The following is an 18,457-nucleotide window of genomic DNA, read 5'->3' as shown; positions in this document are numbered from 1 at the left end:
AAGTTGGAGACTAAATTTCACGTACATATAGCTCAGTCTACTACATGAAAACAACTGCGTGTTGATGATAATTCGAACTACAATTCTTTAATTCAAGCGTAATGCAAAAGACTACAGATATATTCAAAGAAATAAACACACTAACCTTTGTACAAATTTATCCTCAGTATGGTAAAAAATATCGATATCGAAGATTCCAGTGTCATTAGAAATAAGATTTTTGTCACAAAACGGCGCTCTGGTTACCGTTTCAATTATGACAGCTGGTTCTATGTCTGTTCCAGCTTTTGTTGCGTTAAATTGGCATCTGAGGTCCTTTACCAAACATATTAAAATTATCAAAATATGAATGCAAACTTTCCCCATGATTTCGTCTTGATTTACACGATAGAGTGTATTTCTTATATCTTAATAAAGGGGTACTATATGGGTATGGTATTGCAATGTTCGTCTCTTACTTAAATTTAATTGAATTTCAATGTTGATAAATAAATACTGATAATAATACTCAGTCTATTTTTTCTTAAATTAAGAAATATATCAAATTTGTACGTTTGATAAACAAAATTTAAAAAAGATTCTATGTGATATCGGATCTCATAGTTTAAAATCATACGTAAAATACTTCTATCATAATAAATCAACAACCGGTAATGTCTAGTAAATAAACTATACATGTATATAGATAGGTCATGTAATACAACTTGCCCAGGGTAGAAAATTTTTAAGATATACGCTGTTCAATGTTGGTATTTAATAAACCTTAAACATAGGTACCTGTAACGTTCTTCCTGATTCACCGAAGTTCTCCAATCCGTATGGAATAAGTTTTGGAATAAAAGTCCGATTGTTTTCATTGAGCTCCTATAATTTCTATTGTAATTAAAGAATAGCATGTAATTTTAAAAATATTTTTGTCAATGAAGAAACAATGTGAAAAATGTAGTGTATACTTAATAATCCGAGTAGCTTTATATTTAAAAGAGTGCACGCTAGTCTATTTTTTAGATTATTTCGAATAGACAGGGGAAGTACGTTTATTCCTTATAATCTAATTCTGATTCGATTTTTAAAGAGTTAATCGTGGAAAAGTTAATGGCGTAACGGCACATGCCAAAACTATGAGCTGATATACATTTTTCAAATTTTCAAACAATCAAAAGACGTGTTAATCCAAATTTAACTTTAATAGACCATAAGTCGTTGATGGAACAGTAGTTTCTTCGATAATCAAACACTTATATTATTTTGAAAACACGGTTATTTAAACCCGCCAAAATCTATCTAGTCAGGAAAACGTAATTCAACGTTTGTCGTGGGTTGTTGTCTGTCATATAGATTATGTTTCTTTCGCTACTTATTTTGTCATATAAATCCAGTCGTTAATTGTCTCGTTAATTTTGCACATTGCGTCATGATAAAGCCTTACATAGATGACTACACGTCGTGAAGCTTGGTTATTGTTGAAGACCGTACGGTGGTCTATAGTTCCATGCATCCACGTCATTTAAATAGTTGTCGTATTGGCAATCATTCTTTTTATGTTGGAATATTTATGCAGATGCTTACAATATTCCTTTTTCGGGGCAGTGATAACTGATATCCGCAGCACTATCTCTCACTATAGCCACATTTATATGTAATTTTGTATTTCATTCGGCTGAACAGTAGGCCTATTCCCTTTTCATTTATTAAGATGGGCTTTCTCGCATACCTTGATTCAAAGGGGCTCACTTTAGTGCTGTCCTGAATACCAACTCTGTAGGCAAATAATGCTTCATTTATGAATAAATCCCATTTCTCAGGTTCTTTGTCAAACAATTTATTTATGATTGTTTTAAGAGTCCCATTAAAGTTTTCAACTAAACCATTGCTTTGGGGATGATACGGGCTTGTTTTAAAATGTTTAATATTATAATCTCTAAATAGATGCCCAAAATCTTTACTATTAAATTCCCCACCACAGTCTGAAAATAAACTCATCATAGATACCAGGACTAAATTTTGTATATACGCCAGACGCGCGTTTCGTCTACAAAAGACTCATCAGTAAGGGAGCTACCATTTGATTTTTATGGGGGGGGGGGGCTAGGATGAAATTTGAAAAAAATAGGCAGGACAGGAGTTTTGAGTAAAAAAAAAAGGCAGGATGAGACACTTTGCAAAAAAAAAAAGGCAGGATGACAATTTAGGTAAAAAAAAGTCAGGATAAACTAATAAAAAAAAAGGCAGGACCGAATACAGTGAAAAATAAAAAGGCAGGACAGAGATTACAACTAAAAAAAAATGCAAGACAAAATTTTTCATCCTAGCCCCCCCAGTATCATGTGAAATAGAGAACGGACATATATTTAACTATATAAATAATTATGTACGAGAAACAGAAGTGAAAATGTCTAGTCAAACTACACGGCAAAGTGGACTATAGAGATATCACTTTTTGGGTTGCACTAATGACAGGACGATTGTCCGGATAGTGACAGGACGGTTGACCGGACGACATATAAATAGTCATAACTTTTTTGTTATTCAGTAGATTTGTTTAAAATTTGTAGACCTTAAAGATATTAAAATATATCTTATGAAAATCAAACAAAATAAGTGAAAAAAAATATTTTTGAGCAAATAAAGTTGACCGGACGGTATTCACACTCGCCGTTAAACGTTATACATACATTCAACTGGTCGGCAACAAGTGTTAATATCTCTTTTGTTTTACAATATTTGTCCAAGAAATTCAGGAATCTGTGAGATTTATAAATAAATTATACGAAAATATGAATTTATAGTAAAAAAAATGTTTTTCTCCATAAAAAGTTGACCGGACGGTATTCACATACGCAGATATTCGCTTTAAATATATATTGAAATGATCAACACAAGTATTAATATCTCTTTTGTTTTACAATATTCGTCTATGAGATTAATAAATATATTATACGAAAATGTAAACTTCATGATAAACAAAAATGTTTTTCTGCCAAAAAAATTAACCGGACGGTGTTTACATTCGCTAATGTACAAGTAGATTATACATGTATGTTAATAAAAAAAAATAAGGATTAACAATATTTAAGCAGCTGATTTAAGTCATGAAACTGAGAAATCTGTGACGTCAATAAATACATGAAAATATAAACTTTTTGGAAAAAAAATGTTTTTCTTCAAAATAAAGTTGACCGGACTGAATTCACATTCGCCGATGTAATTTAACAGAGACATTGTGTCATATGATACAAGAGATTCGCAAATCTAATAGAGTCTATAGTTGTAATTTATGTGTCTGGTTTTAAATATATTAACAGGATCGACACAAGTGTTAATAACTCTTTTTTTTTCATTAGCATTTTTTCAATGTCATTAGCAGCATACTTCAATCTTAGTAGATTTTGGTGTTGATACAGCCTTCTGTTTTGAAGGTGTTTTCAATATGGCTGGTGTTTTCAACTTGGCTGATGTCTTTTACTTGACTGGTGTTTTTGGAGGCTGAGGTTCCAAGGGTAGGGACACTCAAATAAGTGTGCCTCCTAAGAGTCCGCGAAACTCCCAGGATTCACGATTTTGCGTAATATTTTTTCATAGCTTCTGGGCCGGGGTCTTGAACGGCCGCCAGATCCCTCACCGAATGGCGAATATATTTTGCCTCACTTTTAAAAGAATCTAGTTAAGCCCCTGGATACAGTAGAAATGAATTCTATATAATAGTAATCAAACTTCGAATGCTTTCGAAGAGAAACTGAAAGACTATAAGGTGATTTTTTTTATGACTGAATTTAAATATAGTGACAGACTAGTTAGTGACAGTGCAGTATTATATCTGAGATTTTGTATTGTTTAATATAAAAAGTGTATACAATTCACTGTAATCTTTGATTGGATTCTAATTACCAACTGATTATATATAAGTTAATTCAATTAAATGTATTTGATGTCTCAGGTGTGAAAACTTAAATGACATGATTATTGGCTTGATTGGTGATTACATCAGGTGTCAAAATTAGATAGTAATCTTAATTACTTAATAAATATTTTAAATATCAGGTCTTCTTGTGTGCTGGTGAACTTACTCAGGTCAACATTTTGGGCTCAAAGTTTTTATTATATTTATAAAGCTCACAGATTCCTTAATTTCATGGCTAGATATTTAACATGTGACGATCTGTACAATATATTTAAAGCATATATCGGGAAATGTGAATTCCGTTCGGTCAACTTTATTTGCTCAAAAATATTTTGTTTACTATAGATTTAATATTTTTGTATAACATATTTATAAATCTCCAAAATTTCGTAATTTCATGGACAAATATGGTAAAATAAAAGAGATATTAACATTTGTGTCGACCATTTCAATATATTTAAAGCATATATATCGGCGAATGTGAATTCCGTCCGGTCAACTTTTTTTGAAGAAAAACATTTCTATGTACTGTAAATTTTATATTTTAATATCAAGTATTTATTGATCTCTTAGATTTTTTAGTTTCGTGTAAAAATATTGTAAAACAAATAAGATATTAACACTTCTTTTGATCAGTTCAATATAATTAACGCGTACATCAACGTATGTGAATACCGTCCGGTCAACTTTTTATGGAGAAAAACATTTTTTTTTACTTTGAAGTTTATATTTTCGTATCCAATATTTATTATTCTCACAGATTCCTGAATTTTGTTGACAAATATTGTAAAACAAAAGAGATATTAACACTTGTTACCGACCAGTTGAATATATGTATATAGTGTTTAACGGCGAGTGTGAATACCGTCCGGTCAACTTTATTTGCTCAAAAATATTTTTTTCACTTATTTTGTTTGATTTTCATAAAATATATTTTAATATCTTTAAGGTCTACAAATATTAAACAAATCTACTGAATAACAAAAAAGTTATGACTATTTATATGTCGTCCGGTCAACCGTCCTGTCACGATCCGGGCAATCGTCCTGTCATTAGTGCTTCCCTCACTTTTTGTATTTACGATTTGCAGAATTTTTATTTAAAAAGACTTATTTTCAGAGACTTCTAAAACTGTAATAAAAAAATCGCTATTTTGCCGAAGCCATTATTTTTTTTCCCGCAGCCGGCCAAATAACTTCTGCAATAAAATATTATAGTTGGATATCCAAACGCACCTATGGTTTCAAAACGGAAGTTCATAAAGGGGAATAACCAATTAAAAAACAAAAAGAAGGAAATTTTATGTAAGTATTTCACAACATATAGAAATTTATCTATTTATAAATTAGTTGTTTAATTTTGCTATTTTTAAAATAAACAGCTAAAACATATAAAATCTAGCTCAGACGTGCAGTGTTGCAACACCAGTTAAACCGATAAAACATACTGGAAATACAAAGGAAAGAATCTCAGATTCACTCAGTCATTGGAAGTTACCTGCACTAATAATCATTTCGTCTAATATAGAAATTGCTTATACAAAAAAATAAAAACTTCATGGAAGGACCTGTTATTGTTTTCAGTTACAGACATAGCAATACCATTCACAAGACCATGGAAGAACAGACAGCCTTGATAAACCAGACGAAAATTGACAGTGTACCAAAACCGTCACCCTGGGGCAAACCTCCACAGCAATCGACTCCAATACCAAGCTGCCTACAAGATGTAATGAATGAACAGTTGAGTGAAGATTTCATCGAAAAAGAACAGAAAAATGTGTTGGACACTTTTGAAAGGTATATACTAAAGTTAAAAACATGAAAAAAGGGGGGTATTAACCTGTTTCAAGTCTTATCATTGCGTATTGTCTAAAAATTAATTATTTGAATAACAACATCATTTTGTACATGAATGACATCTAGAAGAGTATTTTTGATTTTTACCATTACCCCTTGGCCTTTCAAAGATGGACAATGATGGATGATCAAATGATGATGTTAAACATGTTAAATAAAAATATCAAAAATCCATACAATTTTCAAGTTGAGAAAAATATTATAAGTTTAACAGTTAATTAAATGATTGATTTCGCTGTTTGTTTTAAAAAATGTGAATCACATTCATAGCATTATAAACATAATAAAGTAAAAAATAAAATTTTAATACCCCAATGATTAGAAAAATAGGAAAACCTACATGTATGCAGTCAGAGACATAATTTTGGAAAACTGGGTACATGTAGTTTAATATTTTGAAATTTATTGGGCATGTCTGGTAGAGAGTTGTCTCATCTGTAATCATACCTTACATCAACAGTAGAATATTATAGATATAGGAAGATGTGGTATGAAATGAGGCCTAAATTAAAATATTGTTTGTTTGCCCTTTTCCGACCCTATGTTTTGAAACAGGGTAGGTAGGTAGGTAAAATATTTTATTTTTTTCCCCAAAAAAATAACTTGGCTCGGTATATTATTTGTCATGGGTAGGCAGGTAGGTAAAATATTTTATTTTATAGATACAAAATCTGCATAATGTCATTTTTTTGTCCGTTTTGTTTTTGCAAATAAGTTTTCCGCTGGGACTATTAGTTTTGAAAAAAAATATATAAAAGATAACTTTGTACTGGTAAGATAATGTCCGGGCAGACATATATTACTAGTAGAAAAAGTCCCTAGAGTGTTACAAATTTCGTGTGTGCCTTTTTTTCCAATAAAAATGCTATAAGACTTAAAACTCAATTGTCACATATTTTGCATCACATTTATAAATGATCTGTATGGAAAACTTGGCGATTTTACTGCCAGATATTCTCCACTTTACAGGGTTTTGTCACTTTTGGTTCATGTCAGATATAAATAATTTAGCGGTATCGTTAACATAATCATTCTGATATGCGGATCACAAAAGGCCATCGCTACATAGAATACAACGTCCGTTTACAAATTAGTTTGTACACACGTTAATACTTTTGTATCAAACGAACTTTTTTGTAAATGAACCCTGCTCTTTAAGTTTAAAGGTACAGAGTAACGTACTTCATATCATGATTTCAGAAAGCGTTCAACATCGATTTCAAACAAATGCTTTGAAACTTCAAATGCAAGTGTTCATGTCAAACGCTCAGGTGATACCAAACGGACTGGACCTTATATGTAAAGATAAAACCTGAGGATTCCGGTAAAAAAGTTTTGAGCGGGAAATACAAATATAAGATTTTGGGTAGGAACGAAAAAATAAAACAAAATAAAATCTTGCTGGTAAATACAAATAAAAGATTTTCAGGCGGAACGAATTGATAGGGTCGGTCGGTAAAGGGCAAACAAACAATATTTTAATTTAAGCCTGATGAGTGCCAATGAGACAACTCTTTATCCAAATAACAATTTATAAAAGTAAACCATTATTATAGGTATATCATGTATATATTTAAATTGTAGTTTTGGAATCTTTACATATATATGTTGAACTCTAGGCGTCTATTTTTAATTCCATGTAGCTGCATTTTCTTATCAATTTGATTTCAGTGAGAAAAAAGAAGTTGATGTTGATGCATTACTTGCTGCCGCTGGTGCTGATGAAACTGCTGACGATGAACTTATGGCTAGGATGTTACAGCTGGAATATGATAAACAGAATGATGAGGAATTGTTAGCAAAAGAAAAACTTGTGAATAAACATCAAAAAGGTTTGAAAAATTATTAATCATTTAACATTTGAGAAGACTCACCTTTTAATAACTTTCAGTCCTCTTGAAGTACTAAACAATAGTGAGAGTGAGTTTTTTACTGAACCATCTTTACTCATATTTTAGCAGAAAATATACTTTTTCGTAGTCCTGACAAATCATATAATACAAGAGGGACGAAAGATACCAAAGGGACAGTCAAACTCATAAATCTAAAACAAACTGACAACGCCATGGCTAAAAATGAAAAAGACAACAAACAACAACACACACGACACAACATAAAAAACTAAAGAATAAACAACACGAACCCCACCAAAAAACTAGGGGTGATCTCAGGTGCTCCGGAAGGGTAAGCAGATCCTGCTCCACATGCGGCACCCGTCGTGTTGCTTATGTGATAACAAATCCGGTAAATAGTCTAATTCGGTAGGTCACATTCATGAAAGGGAAGGGGATTGTAGTTACGACGTAAGGAACATATCCGATATCATTTGTGAAACTGTTATTCCATAACAGTCAACCAACTCGTGATGGCGTCCGTAAAATTTACGAAGGGATGATTTCAACTTCACCGTTTGGAACTCTTGGTTTAATAGCTTCCTTGCATTGTGAGCAGCAACCCTCTATCAAGAAAATCATGATAGGAAATGCAAGCACGGGAATATCGTATCAATTGGGAGATATACTGCTAGTCATCATGGTCATGCTAGTATAGTTCTTACACTTTCAATAATGATTTTCATATATATGAATGCTTTTGATTTATTTTGATATATAAAAATAAGAAGATGTTGTATATTGTAATTGCCAACATGGTCGAAAAGACAACTCTTAACCAGAGATCAAATGTCTGTTTTAAAATCCTATTATTTGTTATTAATTCTGCTTAGATAATTTAACTGAAATCATATTTAATTTTCTATTTAAGTTTCTATCTCATTTGAGAACTACAGAAGTGTACATCCAGCATACAGAGACGATGAAGATACAGAAGAAGAGGATGATGATGATTATGAACCACCAAAATCAGAATGGGGTATGTCAATGGGAGATAACTCTAACATGATTTAACATTGACTTTCTCATCCCAGCTAGAGTAGGAAAAGCTAGAAAATTTGATTGAAACATATGTTTCCAATAGTGAAATGTTCTATATGGTACAACATATGGTACTAAAATTTGGTTAAGTTCTGTGGGAAATATAATGCTGCTTTAATTTACAACAAAAAGTTCTTCTCAGAGTCAGATACTGAAATTGGTACTTATAGGTTGCATTTCTGTAAATATTGACAATACAATTTCCCATAGCCAACTCCTTTTACGGCTAAAACTGTACCACTTTTACTATGAAGTTTTAAAAAAAATCTTATCATAGAATTGAAAGTTCATATGCACCACAATTTTTTTCAAAGGTCAAAATATAGGTCTGTGCGGCATATTTTCAACGTTTATATGCCCTGAACTTCTCAGAGTTTAAACTAACACTAGTTTTCTTAACTACCCCTACCACGAATGAAAGGTTACCACAGATTTTAATGTAAACAATATGCACATTTATTTACTGGTAACATTTCCAAGTTATGTCTCTGTGAGATGGAACACAGAGAGCATAACTGGGAACCAGTATGTAAACAAAATTAATTTTCTATGAATATTCAAGATCTCCCCAAAAGAGGGGTGTTTTGAGAAAAAGCTGTATTTACAAAGTGCAACCTATAAGCTCTAACTTTTCTTAATTCACATATACATGTTAACATATTACAAATAAATTATAAGTGGAATTAATAAATGGTTTTGGAGTCTGATACCTACAATGTGTATGTAGCTAGGATATTTTTTGGACAAAATCAACCCAAGAACTATTTTATTTGTTTACAGTTCACAACTATACCTTTTTTTTAACCATGCATGTATTTTTCAGATAAAAAATCACCATCATTTAAAAAGAATGGAACTGTTGGTAGTGGTAAAAATGTTGTAACAAAACATGATAAAGTTATATGTGGACGAAAAAATGCTTCAAAACTGATGGATGTAAGTTTCAATATTTTCTTTTTTTAAAAATTAAAAAAAATACTGAACTTCAAGGAAAATTTAAAATGGAGAGTCCCTAATCATATGACAAAATAAAAAGCTCAAACACATTAAAAGAATGATTTATTTTTTCATCTGATAAATTTGCCATTTTACAAAGCAGTTGTTTTGATATAGATTTGTTGATTCTTTTAAAGCCACCCAGGGTTTATAATATTTAGCTCCTGATGTATTTTGGATGCCATACTCTTTATAGAAATTGGTATGTTGAGATAAGAATTATTGATGTTCATTGTTGGAAGGGTATTTACTTTAAGACATGAACTAAAATAATTATACAAAAATCTTACAAGTGTTGAAAAAAAGCTTCATTAAGGAGGCTCGAGGGTATAAAAATTTAAGAAAAAAATAAACATTTGTTTTGCATTACAAATTTAATTTGTTACCTTTTGTAGTTGTTACTTTATCATATGGTACAAAAATCATTCAACACAATCACTTCGTGTTGGCCCCAGATGGCTTTTAAAATGTATAGATCATTAAAAAAGTTCCAAATTATCTCCCTTTGGTGGAAAAATGCCATTTTTTGGCTTTAAAATTGAAATTTCTTTTTTAACTCATTGGTGACCTATATTTTTTAATATAATTTCCATATAAGCTGTACTTAAACTAAATTATTGTAAAATTTGAGCGGTTTCTGTTATAAATTTCTTTTTTTATTTCGATATTACCTTTATTTCTCCTATTACTTCAACAGAAAAAACCCACCTTTACAAAAATGTTTGCCTCTTTCGAAGGCAGATTGTGAGCGCAAATGAACGGTGACCCCACTTTTTTATTTTATTTTTCTATTAACTATAAGATAAAGTTTATTTATAGAAAAATATAGACATATCCTATATAAATGATTTAGACCCGCGAACCCCCTTAATGATTGATTATAAGATTTTATAAATTAGATACATTTTTGGATGACAAATACAGGGAAAATGGTAGCTTTCAAAAGGGATGTCTCCATTTCTTTATGTCAAAAGATATTTCAGTAACTTCCTCCCAGTAACCCAATCTGACAACTAAAAATATGTTTGGCCTAGTGCAAATTATAAAAAAATATGTGTAATAATTTTTAAGAGAAGCAAAGATTTTTTAATTTTGCCACAGACTGCAGACATTTGTTTAACAAGGCGGTGGAGCAAATATTAAAACTGATGCCAATTTTACTATTTTTAGTTTCCGCCAGAGTTTCATTCTGGTGACGGAGAAAGTATGGACATGCAGCTCAATAATAGAATTTATAACAAACTAAAACGTCATTCTGATGCTGAAAATAAACGACATCAAAGATTGCATGAGAAGAAGGAACACTCTACTGCTGTGAGTATGGTCTAAGTGCACATGTTAATTTGATAATACAAAATATATACATGTATTCATCAAAAAATATTTTCAGCATAGTTCAAAATGGCAAGACACACTAAAAAAAGTTGTTCTGTTGAACAGTTCTAAATGGCATGAAACACTCAAAAGAATTGTTCTGTTTTAAACATGTTAAATAGAAACACAATAGATATCAGGGGTCACCACACCAGGCGAAGTGAGCGACAAAGTCTAGAGAAGCTCCAGGGAGAAGTTTATGTCGCCCTCGATTTTCAGTAAAATTCCCCAATGTCGCCTCATGGTTTTTGAGAAATTCTCGATTCAAACGTAAACGACCGATAGGTATTGAAATACAAAGCATGTTTTCCTCAAATTCTGATATTTCAATGAGTAATTTTTATTAGACCAAATAATGATAGCTAATTAAAAGAAAAAAGAGACAGAAGATAGCAAAGTATATTCAAACTAATAAGTTGGAAATATAATGACAATGCCATGACAAAAAAAAACATGAGAAAAAGACAAAAAAAACATGAGAAAAAGACAAAAAACATGAGAAAAAGACAAAAAAAAACATGAGAAAAAGACAAAAAAAACATGAGAAAAAGACAAAAAAAAAACATGAGAAAAAGACAAAAAAACATGAGAAAAAGATGAAAAAAACATGAGAAAAAGACAAATGTTAAAGTGATGTATGTATATTTTTTATAGGGACAAGTAATGGATGCTAGGACAAGATTGATTTTGTATAAACTAGTAAACAATGGAGTTTTAGATTCCATTAGTGGTAGTATCAGTACAGGAAAAGAATCTGTTGTATTCCATGCTTATGGTGGAGAGTAAGTTATTGTTATTTTATTTCTAAATCCTGTACTCTAAAATTTGAACTCAAGATTAGCACACAATATTAGTGCACTTAAGAAATAGTTAAACCAACTTCAGAAGCCATCTTAGAGACCTCCATACATTTTAAATGTGTTGTCACTTCAATCCATATTGACAAATTCAAGCTGTCTTTTTTAGGTCCCACATATGTCATGTTTGTTGATTAAGGATCTATATTAGTGAACAAATAATTTTTTTTCAAAAAGTTCTGAATTAGTTTAATCAAGAGAAACATTGCTACCTTAATAAAGCTTTTTCAAAACAATATGCACTTTGAAATTGAATCTGTTAGGTTTCTTGCTAGCAATCATGGCAATTGTTTACTGTTTTTTTTTTTGCCTTATTAGAATTTATTCCCAAATTGAGAAAAAGAGTTGTCTCCCTTACACTATATATTATTTCTTTGCATGCTATATATTTGCTGTAAATAATTATGAAAAATAATTTTGAAAAAAAATATTTTTAGATTGAATGGTGAGACACTGCCAAAAGAATGTGCAATAAAAGTATATAAAACGACACTGAATGAATTTAAAAACAGAGGAAAGTATGTTGATGGGGATCACAGATTTTCAAGAGATGATTTTAAGAAACAAAATCCACGAAAAATTATCAGAATCTGGGGAGAAAAAGAAACAGCAAATCTTAACAGGTAGGATTTGTATATCATATGCCAAAATTAAAAAAAAAAAATTGTTTGATGTTACCTTCCTTCCACAAAAAATTTATGAAACAAATCATTTTAAATGTTGGAAAAAGTTAATTCATTCTCATATACCATATTGTATACTGTTCTCTTGTCTAAAGCGTGTCATTTATGTTGTTGGGCAAAACAAATCCCTTAACTATAGCTCCCCAACCCTACAAGTTGTGTGTAGGCAACATAAAATGATGAATTTTATCAGTGTGGCTTTAAGTATTTGCAAAAATGGAAATGCAGTAATGAATGTAAAATTCAATCTTATTTTATGTTATGAATGTTTTGAATATTAACGATTTATTTGGTTTGGTAAAGAAAGTTCTACCATAATCATAATAATTACATACAATATAAAAATCAAAAAAATTTTGATATTATACACTCATTTGGTGAAGTTTGTAACCTTAGAAAAAAGCTAATAAACATATGTATGTCAGTCTTGTCTGTTTGCTTTGGTTTCAATAGTTGATCCAAGAAAAATTATAATTTATAAATAAATTATATTAGAATTTATTTAAGGAATAACTGTAATATTTTTTCTGTCTATGAAGAAATAACATAAAAAATATTACAGTCATTTCTTATAATTTAATTCTAAATTCCATTTTAAACCGTAGAAAACCATGAAAAAACGTTGATGACGTCACGGTCACATTACTAAATTATGTCTATGGGCTGACAACAAAATAACGTCAGCCAATCAGAAGACTCGTTACATCCAAAATTAAATTATATATATATATATATATAAATTTGTATTTTCAGAATGAAGAAATTTGGAGTTCCTTGTCCACATGTCCAAGTATTGAAGAAGCATGTCCTAGTAATGAGTTTTATAGGAAAAGATATGCAACCAGCACCTAAACTTAAAACTGTCAAGCTTTCAACAGCAGATATGCAGGACGCTTTTGAACAGACAATGAAGGTAGGTTTAATCCTCAGGTTCCAAGAACCTAAATAAAATTGAGAATGGAAATTGGGAATGTGTCAAAGAGACAACAACAATAGTATGATAGGGAATTGGTAACTATCTGGTTTAAGAAGTTCATCTTTGATGAGTTTAAGCCTATCAGCAGTGAGTTTGAACTTTGAATCCACTTTTATCAAGGTGCATTTGAATCTGACCTTAAATGACTTGAATTGCCAGTTCTTCTATCTAGGATTATTGTATATATATATATATATATATATCTGTGTACTCAGGCTTCATTAACCAAGAAAAATGTCCATCATCTGATCATGGTATGGCAAATTGTGCTGTAAAACCACCAACAATCAATCTTTACCTCAGGACTGTAGAACATTGGCGGATCCAGGGGGGTTCCGGGGGTTGGAATCCCCCTTTTTTTTTGGCCAATCAATGCATTTGAATGGGGACATATAGTTGGAACCCCTCCCCCCCCCCTTTGTCCTGGATTGGGAACCCCCCTTTTTAAAATGGCTGGATCTGTACTAGCTGTAGAAAATATCATAATATGCATGCTGAAAGTACGGAAGAGAGGAATAAATGAAAAAGGGGACTACTTTACACTTTAGCATTGCAAGATTGATTTAAGAACTAATAAACAATTACATTGTTCTGCTAGGAGACAGGATTAAAAATCTTACATTGAAAGAAGAAAAGGCAAATTTATAATGGGGACATTCATAAAAACCTAACAAATCGAACGATATCGATTAACGAAACAAGTGAAACATAACTGTCTTATTCTGAAAATAAGAAATATCGACATTCATTGGATGTAAATAAAAATTAAAAGATACAAATGCCTTTGTAACTCATAACTAGACAAAGAAAAAAATATTTGTACATGTAATAGTCAGCAGGAAACTATTCTGTGACAAAAGTCAAAAAGGCTAAGTCTTTATATTCAGAAAAGCTTTTTGTAATCTCATGTTTTCTTACCTTCAAATTTTATCAAATGGCAAACATAAAAATGTTATAAAATCATAAAAAAACACATCACTTATTAATCAAATATGATTTCAGATAATGAAGACAATACATAGAGATTGTAAACTTGTGCATGCCGATCTTAGTGAATTTAACATACTATGGTATCAGGATAAAATCTGGATCATAGATGTGAGCCAAGCTGTAGAAATAACACATCCTGCTGCATTAGAGTTCCTGTTTAGAGACTGTAAATCTATGACATCTGTAAGTTGGAACATATACATTTTTTTTCGTCATCAAATTAATGTGGTCTTTAGCTACGGTTAGCTATTACAATTTACATATTTCCATTGTTTATCTTAATGTAATGCCCTGATTTGCTGAAGTAAGCTAAGGAGGAAAGAAGGAGTTGTGTAAATGTTGATGAGACAGTAACCCAACATCACAACAACACCAAGGGATATATTTTGAGTATGAAGAAAAGGAAATGTGGGTTATGAATTATTGAGACAACATCTAAAAATAGAATAACAAAAGACATCTACAGTTCAGCATGTAGTCTTCAACACTGAAGAGATGTCTTCACTATAGCAAGCTCTGAAATCACAATATTTCCCACAAAAATCAAAAAGATGTGGTATAAAGGCCCTTTTAAATGGGAAACCTGGAGGCCAGGTGACCTTCTTAACTATTCCAAAAAATAAAAACAACAGTTCAAATATTTCATATATCCAGGGTTGCAGGTTGGAGTTTACCATGTTAAACTCACGTGTCTAATATAGCAGATTATCATTTTAATAAATTTTTAGGAAATACTGTGAATTCATTATATGATTATTACTCATGATCATTGGAAACCAGTTTTCCTGGATTTTGTAGGACTAGGTATAGGTAAACTACCAAATTAAATGTTCAATGAATGACAAAAAAATTGTAGGCTTGTATGCATACCTCAGCAAAACCATGACATTAAATCCACAAAAGTTTCCCTTTATCCATGAAAATTAGTACCCATCAAAATGAATGAATCTACAGTACATGCAGTAACGCATGATTAATTGTATACACCAACAGAATCAAAACATTACATGATTTCGGACACTTTTTGCTCTTAAAACAATTTAATCTATTAGTAAATACATTTGTGAAGTTACCTGAATATCATGCATACTTTCTTTTTTTTCCTAGTTTTTCCAAAGCAGAGATGTACATGGAGTACCAACACCAGAGGAATTATTTAATGACATTACTGGTCTAGAAATTCAGGGAGAGGGTCTGGAATTTGTTGCTCAAGTACAGAGGTTCCAAAAGGAGAAAAATGAAGAATGTCTTGTACATCAAACAACATATTCAAAAGAATATGCATTTGACTATTTCTTTGAAAAATCTCAAAAAGAACGTGCGGATGCTTTAGATAAGTTAGGGATATCTGATGGTGAGGATGAAGATGAGGCTTTAGAGGAAGAACCTGAAGATGTAGAGTAGGGCCTAATACGGGGAAATTTAATGGAAGTCAAGATTTAAATCTTGAGGGAAAAATTAGTAGTGGGATCAGACAATGAAAATTAATGAAATAAAATGTCTGATGATTTAGAGCTTTTACAGGCCCCAGAAAGTTACAAAAGTTCTTGTATTCAGATTAAAAACCAAAAATGGGGGTTCAAGGAAGGGACTTTTTAGTGTACCCATTCCAGCTCCAATAGGTGCATCTCATTAACATTAAATCTTTTAATACCTGACGGTTTATAGAAAGGGTACTTGGAAATATTATTATTTAATTAAGGCATCCAGGCAAAAGCTCATGTTTTAACTTTGATATATTGCCCTTGGATGTTCCGAACAAAATGTTTAGAGATGTTGAAAAGAGGATACATTTGAGTTACCACAAATACCGTGTATCTATTGAATGTGTGGTGAGTGATTGTTTAAAAATAAATTGAATATATGAAGAGTGTACAGATTTAATTGTTGAAAAGGGGTTTTGTAAGAAATAATTCATGTAAGCAGAAAGATATTTGTAGAATTTACCATATGTACTTTGTTTGGTAAGTCATGCAATTGACAAAATTTGAGCCTGAGTGAACCATGAAAACAGTCCGGGTTTATATAATGAAAATTGTTGAGGTTACCGAGGGAAAAGTGTGATAAACTGGCTAGTCATAAAGTATTTGGATTGTGATAAGAAAATGCTTTAAAAAACAGTGAATTAATTAAAACAGTCAGTGGTTGTGGTTTATTGTTGTATATTCTATTTGTTTTTCATTTATCATGTTTATTGTTTTGTGCATAATTTTGGCCATACATTTTACAAATCTTTTGTTACTCTAAAAGCTATTGGTAGCTTAGTTTCTGATGATAAATTGGTTTACATGGCTATATATCATTCGCAACTTGTCATGCTGTGCATAGAAAGCAGTCCTTTTTATTCAGTGGAGACCCTGTCTACAATTTGCAAAGGGAAATAATTTGTTTTTAGAGTGTTATTAAAGATTCAAAAACAGACTTCGGCAAAAAGACTCTTGTATTCTTTCAAATAAAGGGTTGTCTTTGCATTGATCATAGAGAGGCAAAAAGCATGTAAAAACATTTAAACAGATCAAATTATTTGTGATTTGATGTATGCATATACCCTTTTGTGTAAATAATGGCATTTAAAATCAAAATAATTTGTACATTAATTGTGACAGTTATATTAATACACAGAATTTTAAACTGAATTTTTAGTAATTTTATATTGATTGTATGTGTCAAGTACCATAAGACAATATTTGTTGGCATTGTTGCAAAACTACTACAAGAACATTCTTTTATTTATTTATAATGAAATTTTTATGAACTTATTGCTGCGTGGTTGTTGGATTTTACATGATCATTGTATATAAACCTTTGTAATGGACTGTACAAGGGTTTTATAGCCAGTCAAGGTCGTTAAAAAAAAGAAAAAAGACCATAAGAACTTTGTAGAGTTACAGAAAAAATATGTTGTTTTGTTGGACATAGAAATGTGAAGGTTATAGTATGATGTTTTCGTTTAAACAGTATAATGTTATGGTATGTGTGTTCTTTTATTAAAGTATTTGAAGAGAGCAAATAAAAATATTTTATGCTACCAGTCTTCAAGGTATAAGAATAAAAATATTTATTATTCCAATCACATGCCCTTGATGGGCAGCATGACATATATACACACAAAACCATACATTGTGATTTGTAACATAAAAACATTAATGTTAATTGAATAATTAGCTCACCTGGCCCGAAGGTATAAGGTATAAGTCAACATGACCTAAATGGTCAGTTGACCCCTCAAAGAGTTACTGCCCTTTATAGTCAATTTTTAACAATTTTCATTAATTTTATAAATTTTTGTAAATTTTTACAAAATATTTTCCTCTGTGTAACTAAATGGCCAAGTTTATTATACATAAAGAAAATTGTAAGTAGCAAGAATGTTCAGTAAAGTAAGATCTACAAACACATCACCATCATCAAACCACAATTTTGTCATGAATCCATCTATGTCCATTGTTTAATACATGTATGCACATAGACCAAGGTGAGCGACACAGGCTCTTAAGAGCCTCTAGTTTTAAAATGCTTGGGAATAAAATAAGTTCCCTAACAAAGTTTTAGTTTTTAAATTTGGGCATGAATGTAGTTAAACAATTACATACTGCAGCTGTGCTATTTGAGCAGTCAAATTGCATTGACCGTGTATTCATATGTGATATACAGTCACTGACCGTATATCACCTTGTTTATGATGTTGACAATGTGTTTCTGTAGAGTTTTATTTATGACGTCTTAAAAACATACAGGTTCGCGGAGATTTGATGTCTTCCACTCAAAATTAAGAAATGATGGTTTTTACCCTAAATACTTCATTTAGAACAGTTTAAGAGTTACAGTATATAAAGAATAACCATACGTTGTCTCGAAATATCAATGTTATTTGTACTCGTCTTGAAA

The 18,457-nt window shown here is 31.0% G+C and overlaps 1 protein-coding gene across 2 annotated transcripts; it reads left to right on the top strand.

Moving 5' to 3' along the window:
* The first annotated feature begins 5,150 nt into the window (after window positions 1-5,150).
* LOC143053811 (serine/threonine-protein kinase RIO3-like) lies at window positions 5,151-16,067 on the top strand. Of its 2 annotated transcripts, XM_076226595.1 has the most exons (11): window positions 5,151-5,205; window positions 5,485-5,700; window positions 7,432-7,592; window positions 8,524-8,631; window positions 9,517-9,629; window positions 10,860-11,003; window positions 11,718-11,845; window positions 12,358-12,543; window positions 13,357-13,516; window positions 14,582-14,752; window positions 15,677-16,067. In XM_076226595.1, exons 2-11 carry the CDS (start codon window positions 5,516-5,518, stop codon window positions 15,971-15,973), a joined length of 1,653 nt encoding a protein of 550 aa, XP_076082710.1. In that variant the 5' UTR covers window positions 5,151-5,205; window positions 5,485-5,515; the 3' UTR covers window positions 15,974-16,067. The 2 variants fall into 2 exon arrangements, with proteins under 2 accessions (XP_076082710.1, XP_076082709.1); XM_076226594.1 differs by lacking the exon at window positions 5,151-5,205 and having other exon boundaries at window positions 5,323-5,700.
* The last annotated feature ends 2,390 nt before the right edge of the window (window positions 16,068-18,457 follow it).

Source organism: Mytilus galloprovincialis, chromosome 12 (assembly GCF_965363235.1).
Source record: "Mytilus galloprovincialis chromosome 12, xbMytGall1.hap1.1, whole genome shotgun sequence".
NCBI lineage: Eukaryota > Metazoa > Mollusca > Bivalvia > Mytilida > Mytilidae > Mytilus > Mytilus galloprovincialis.
This window is presented reverse-complemented; position numbering and strand designations above follow the sequence as displayed.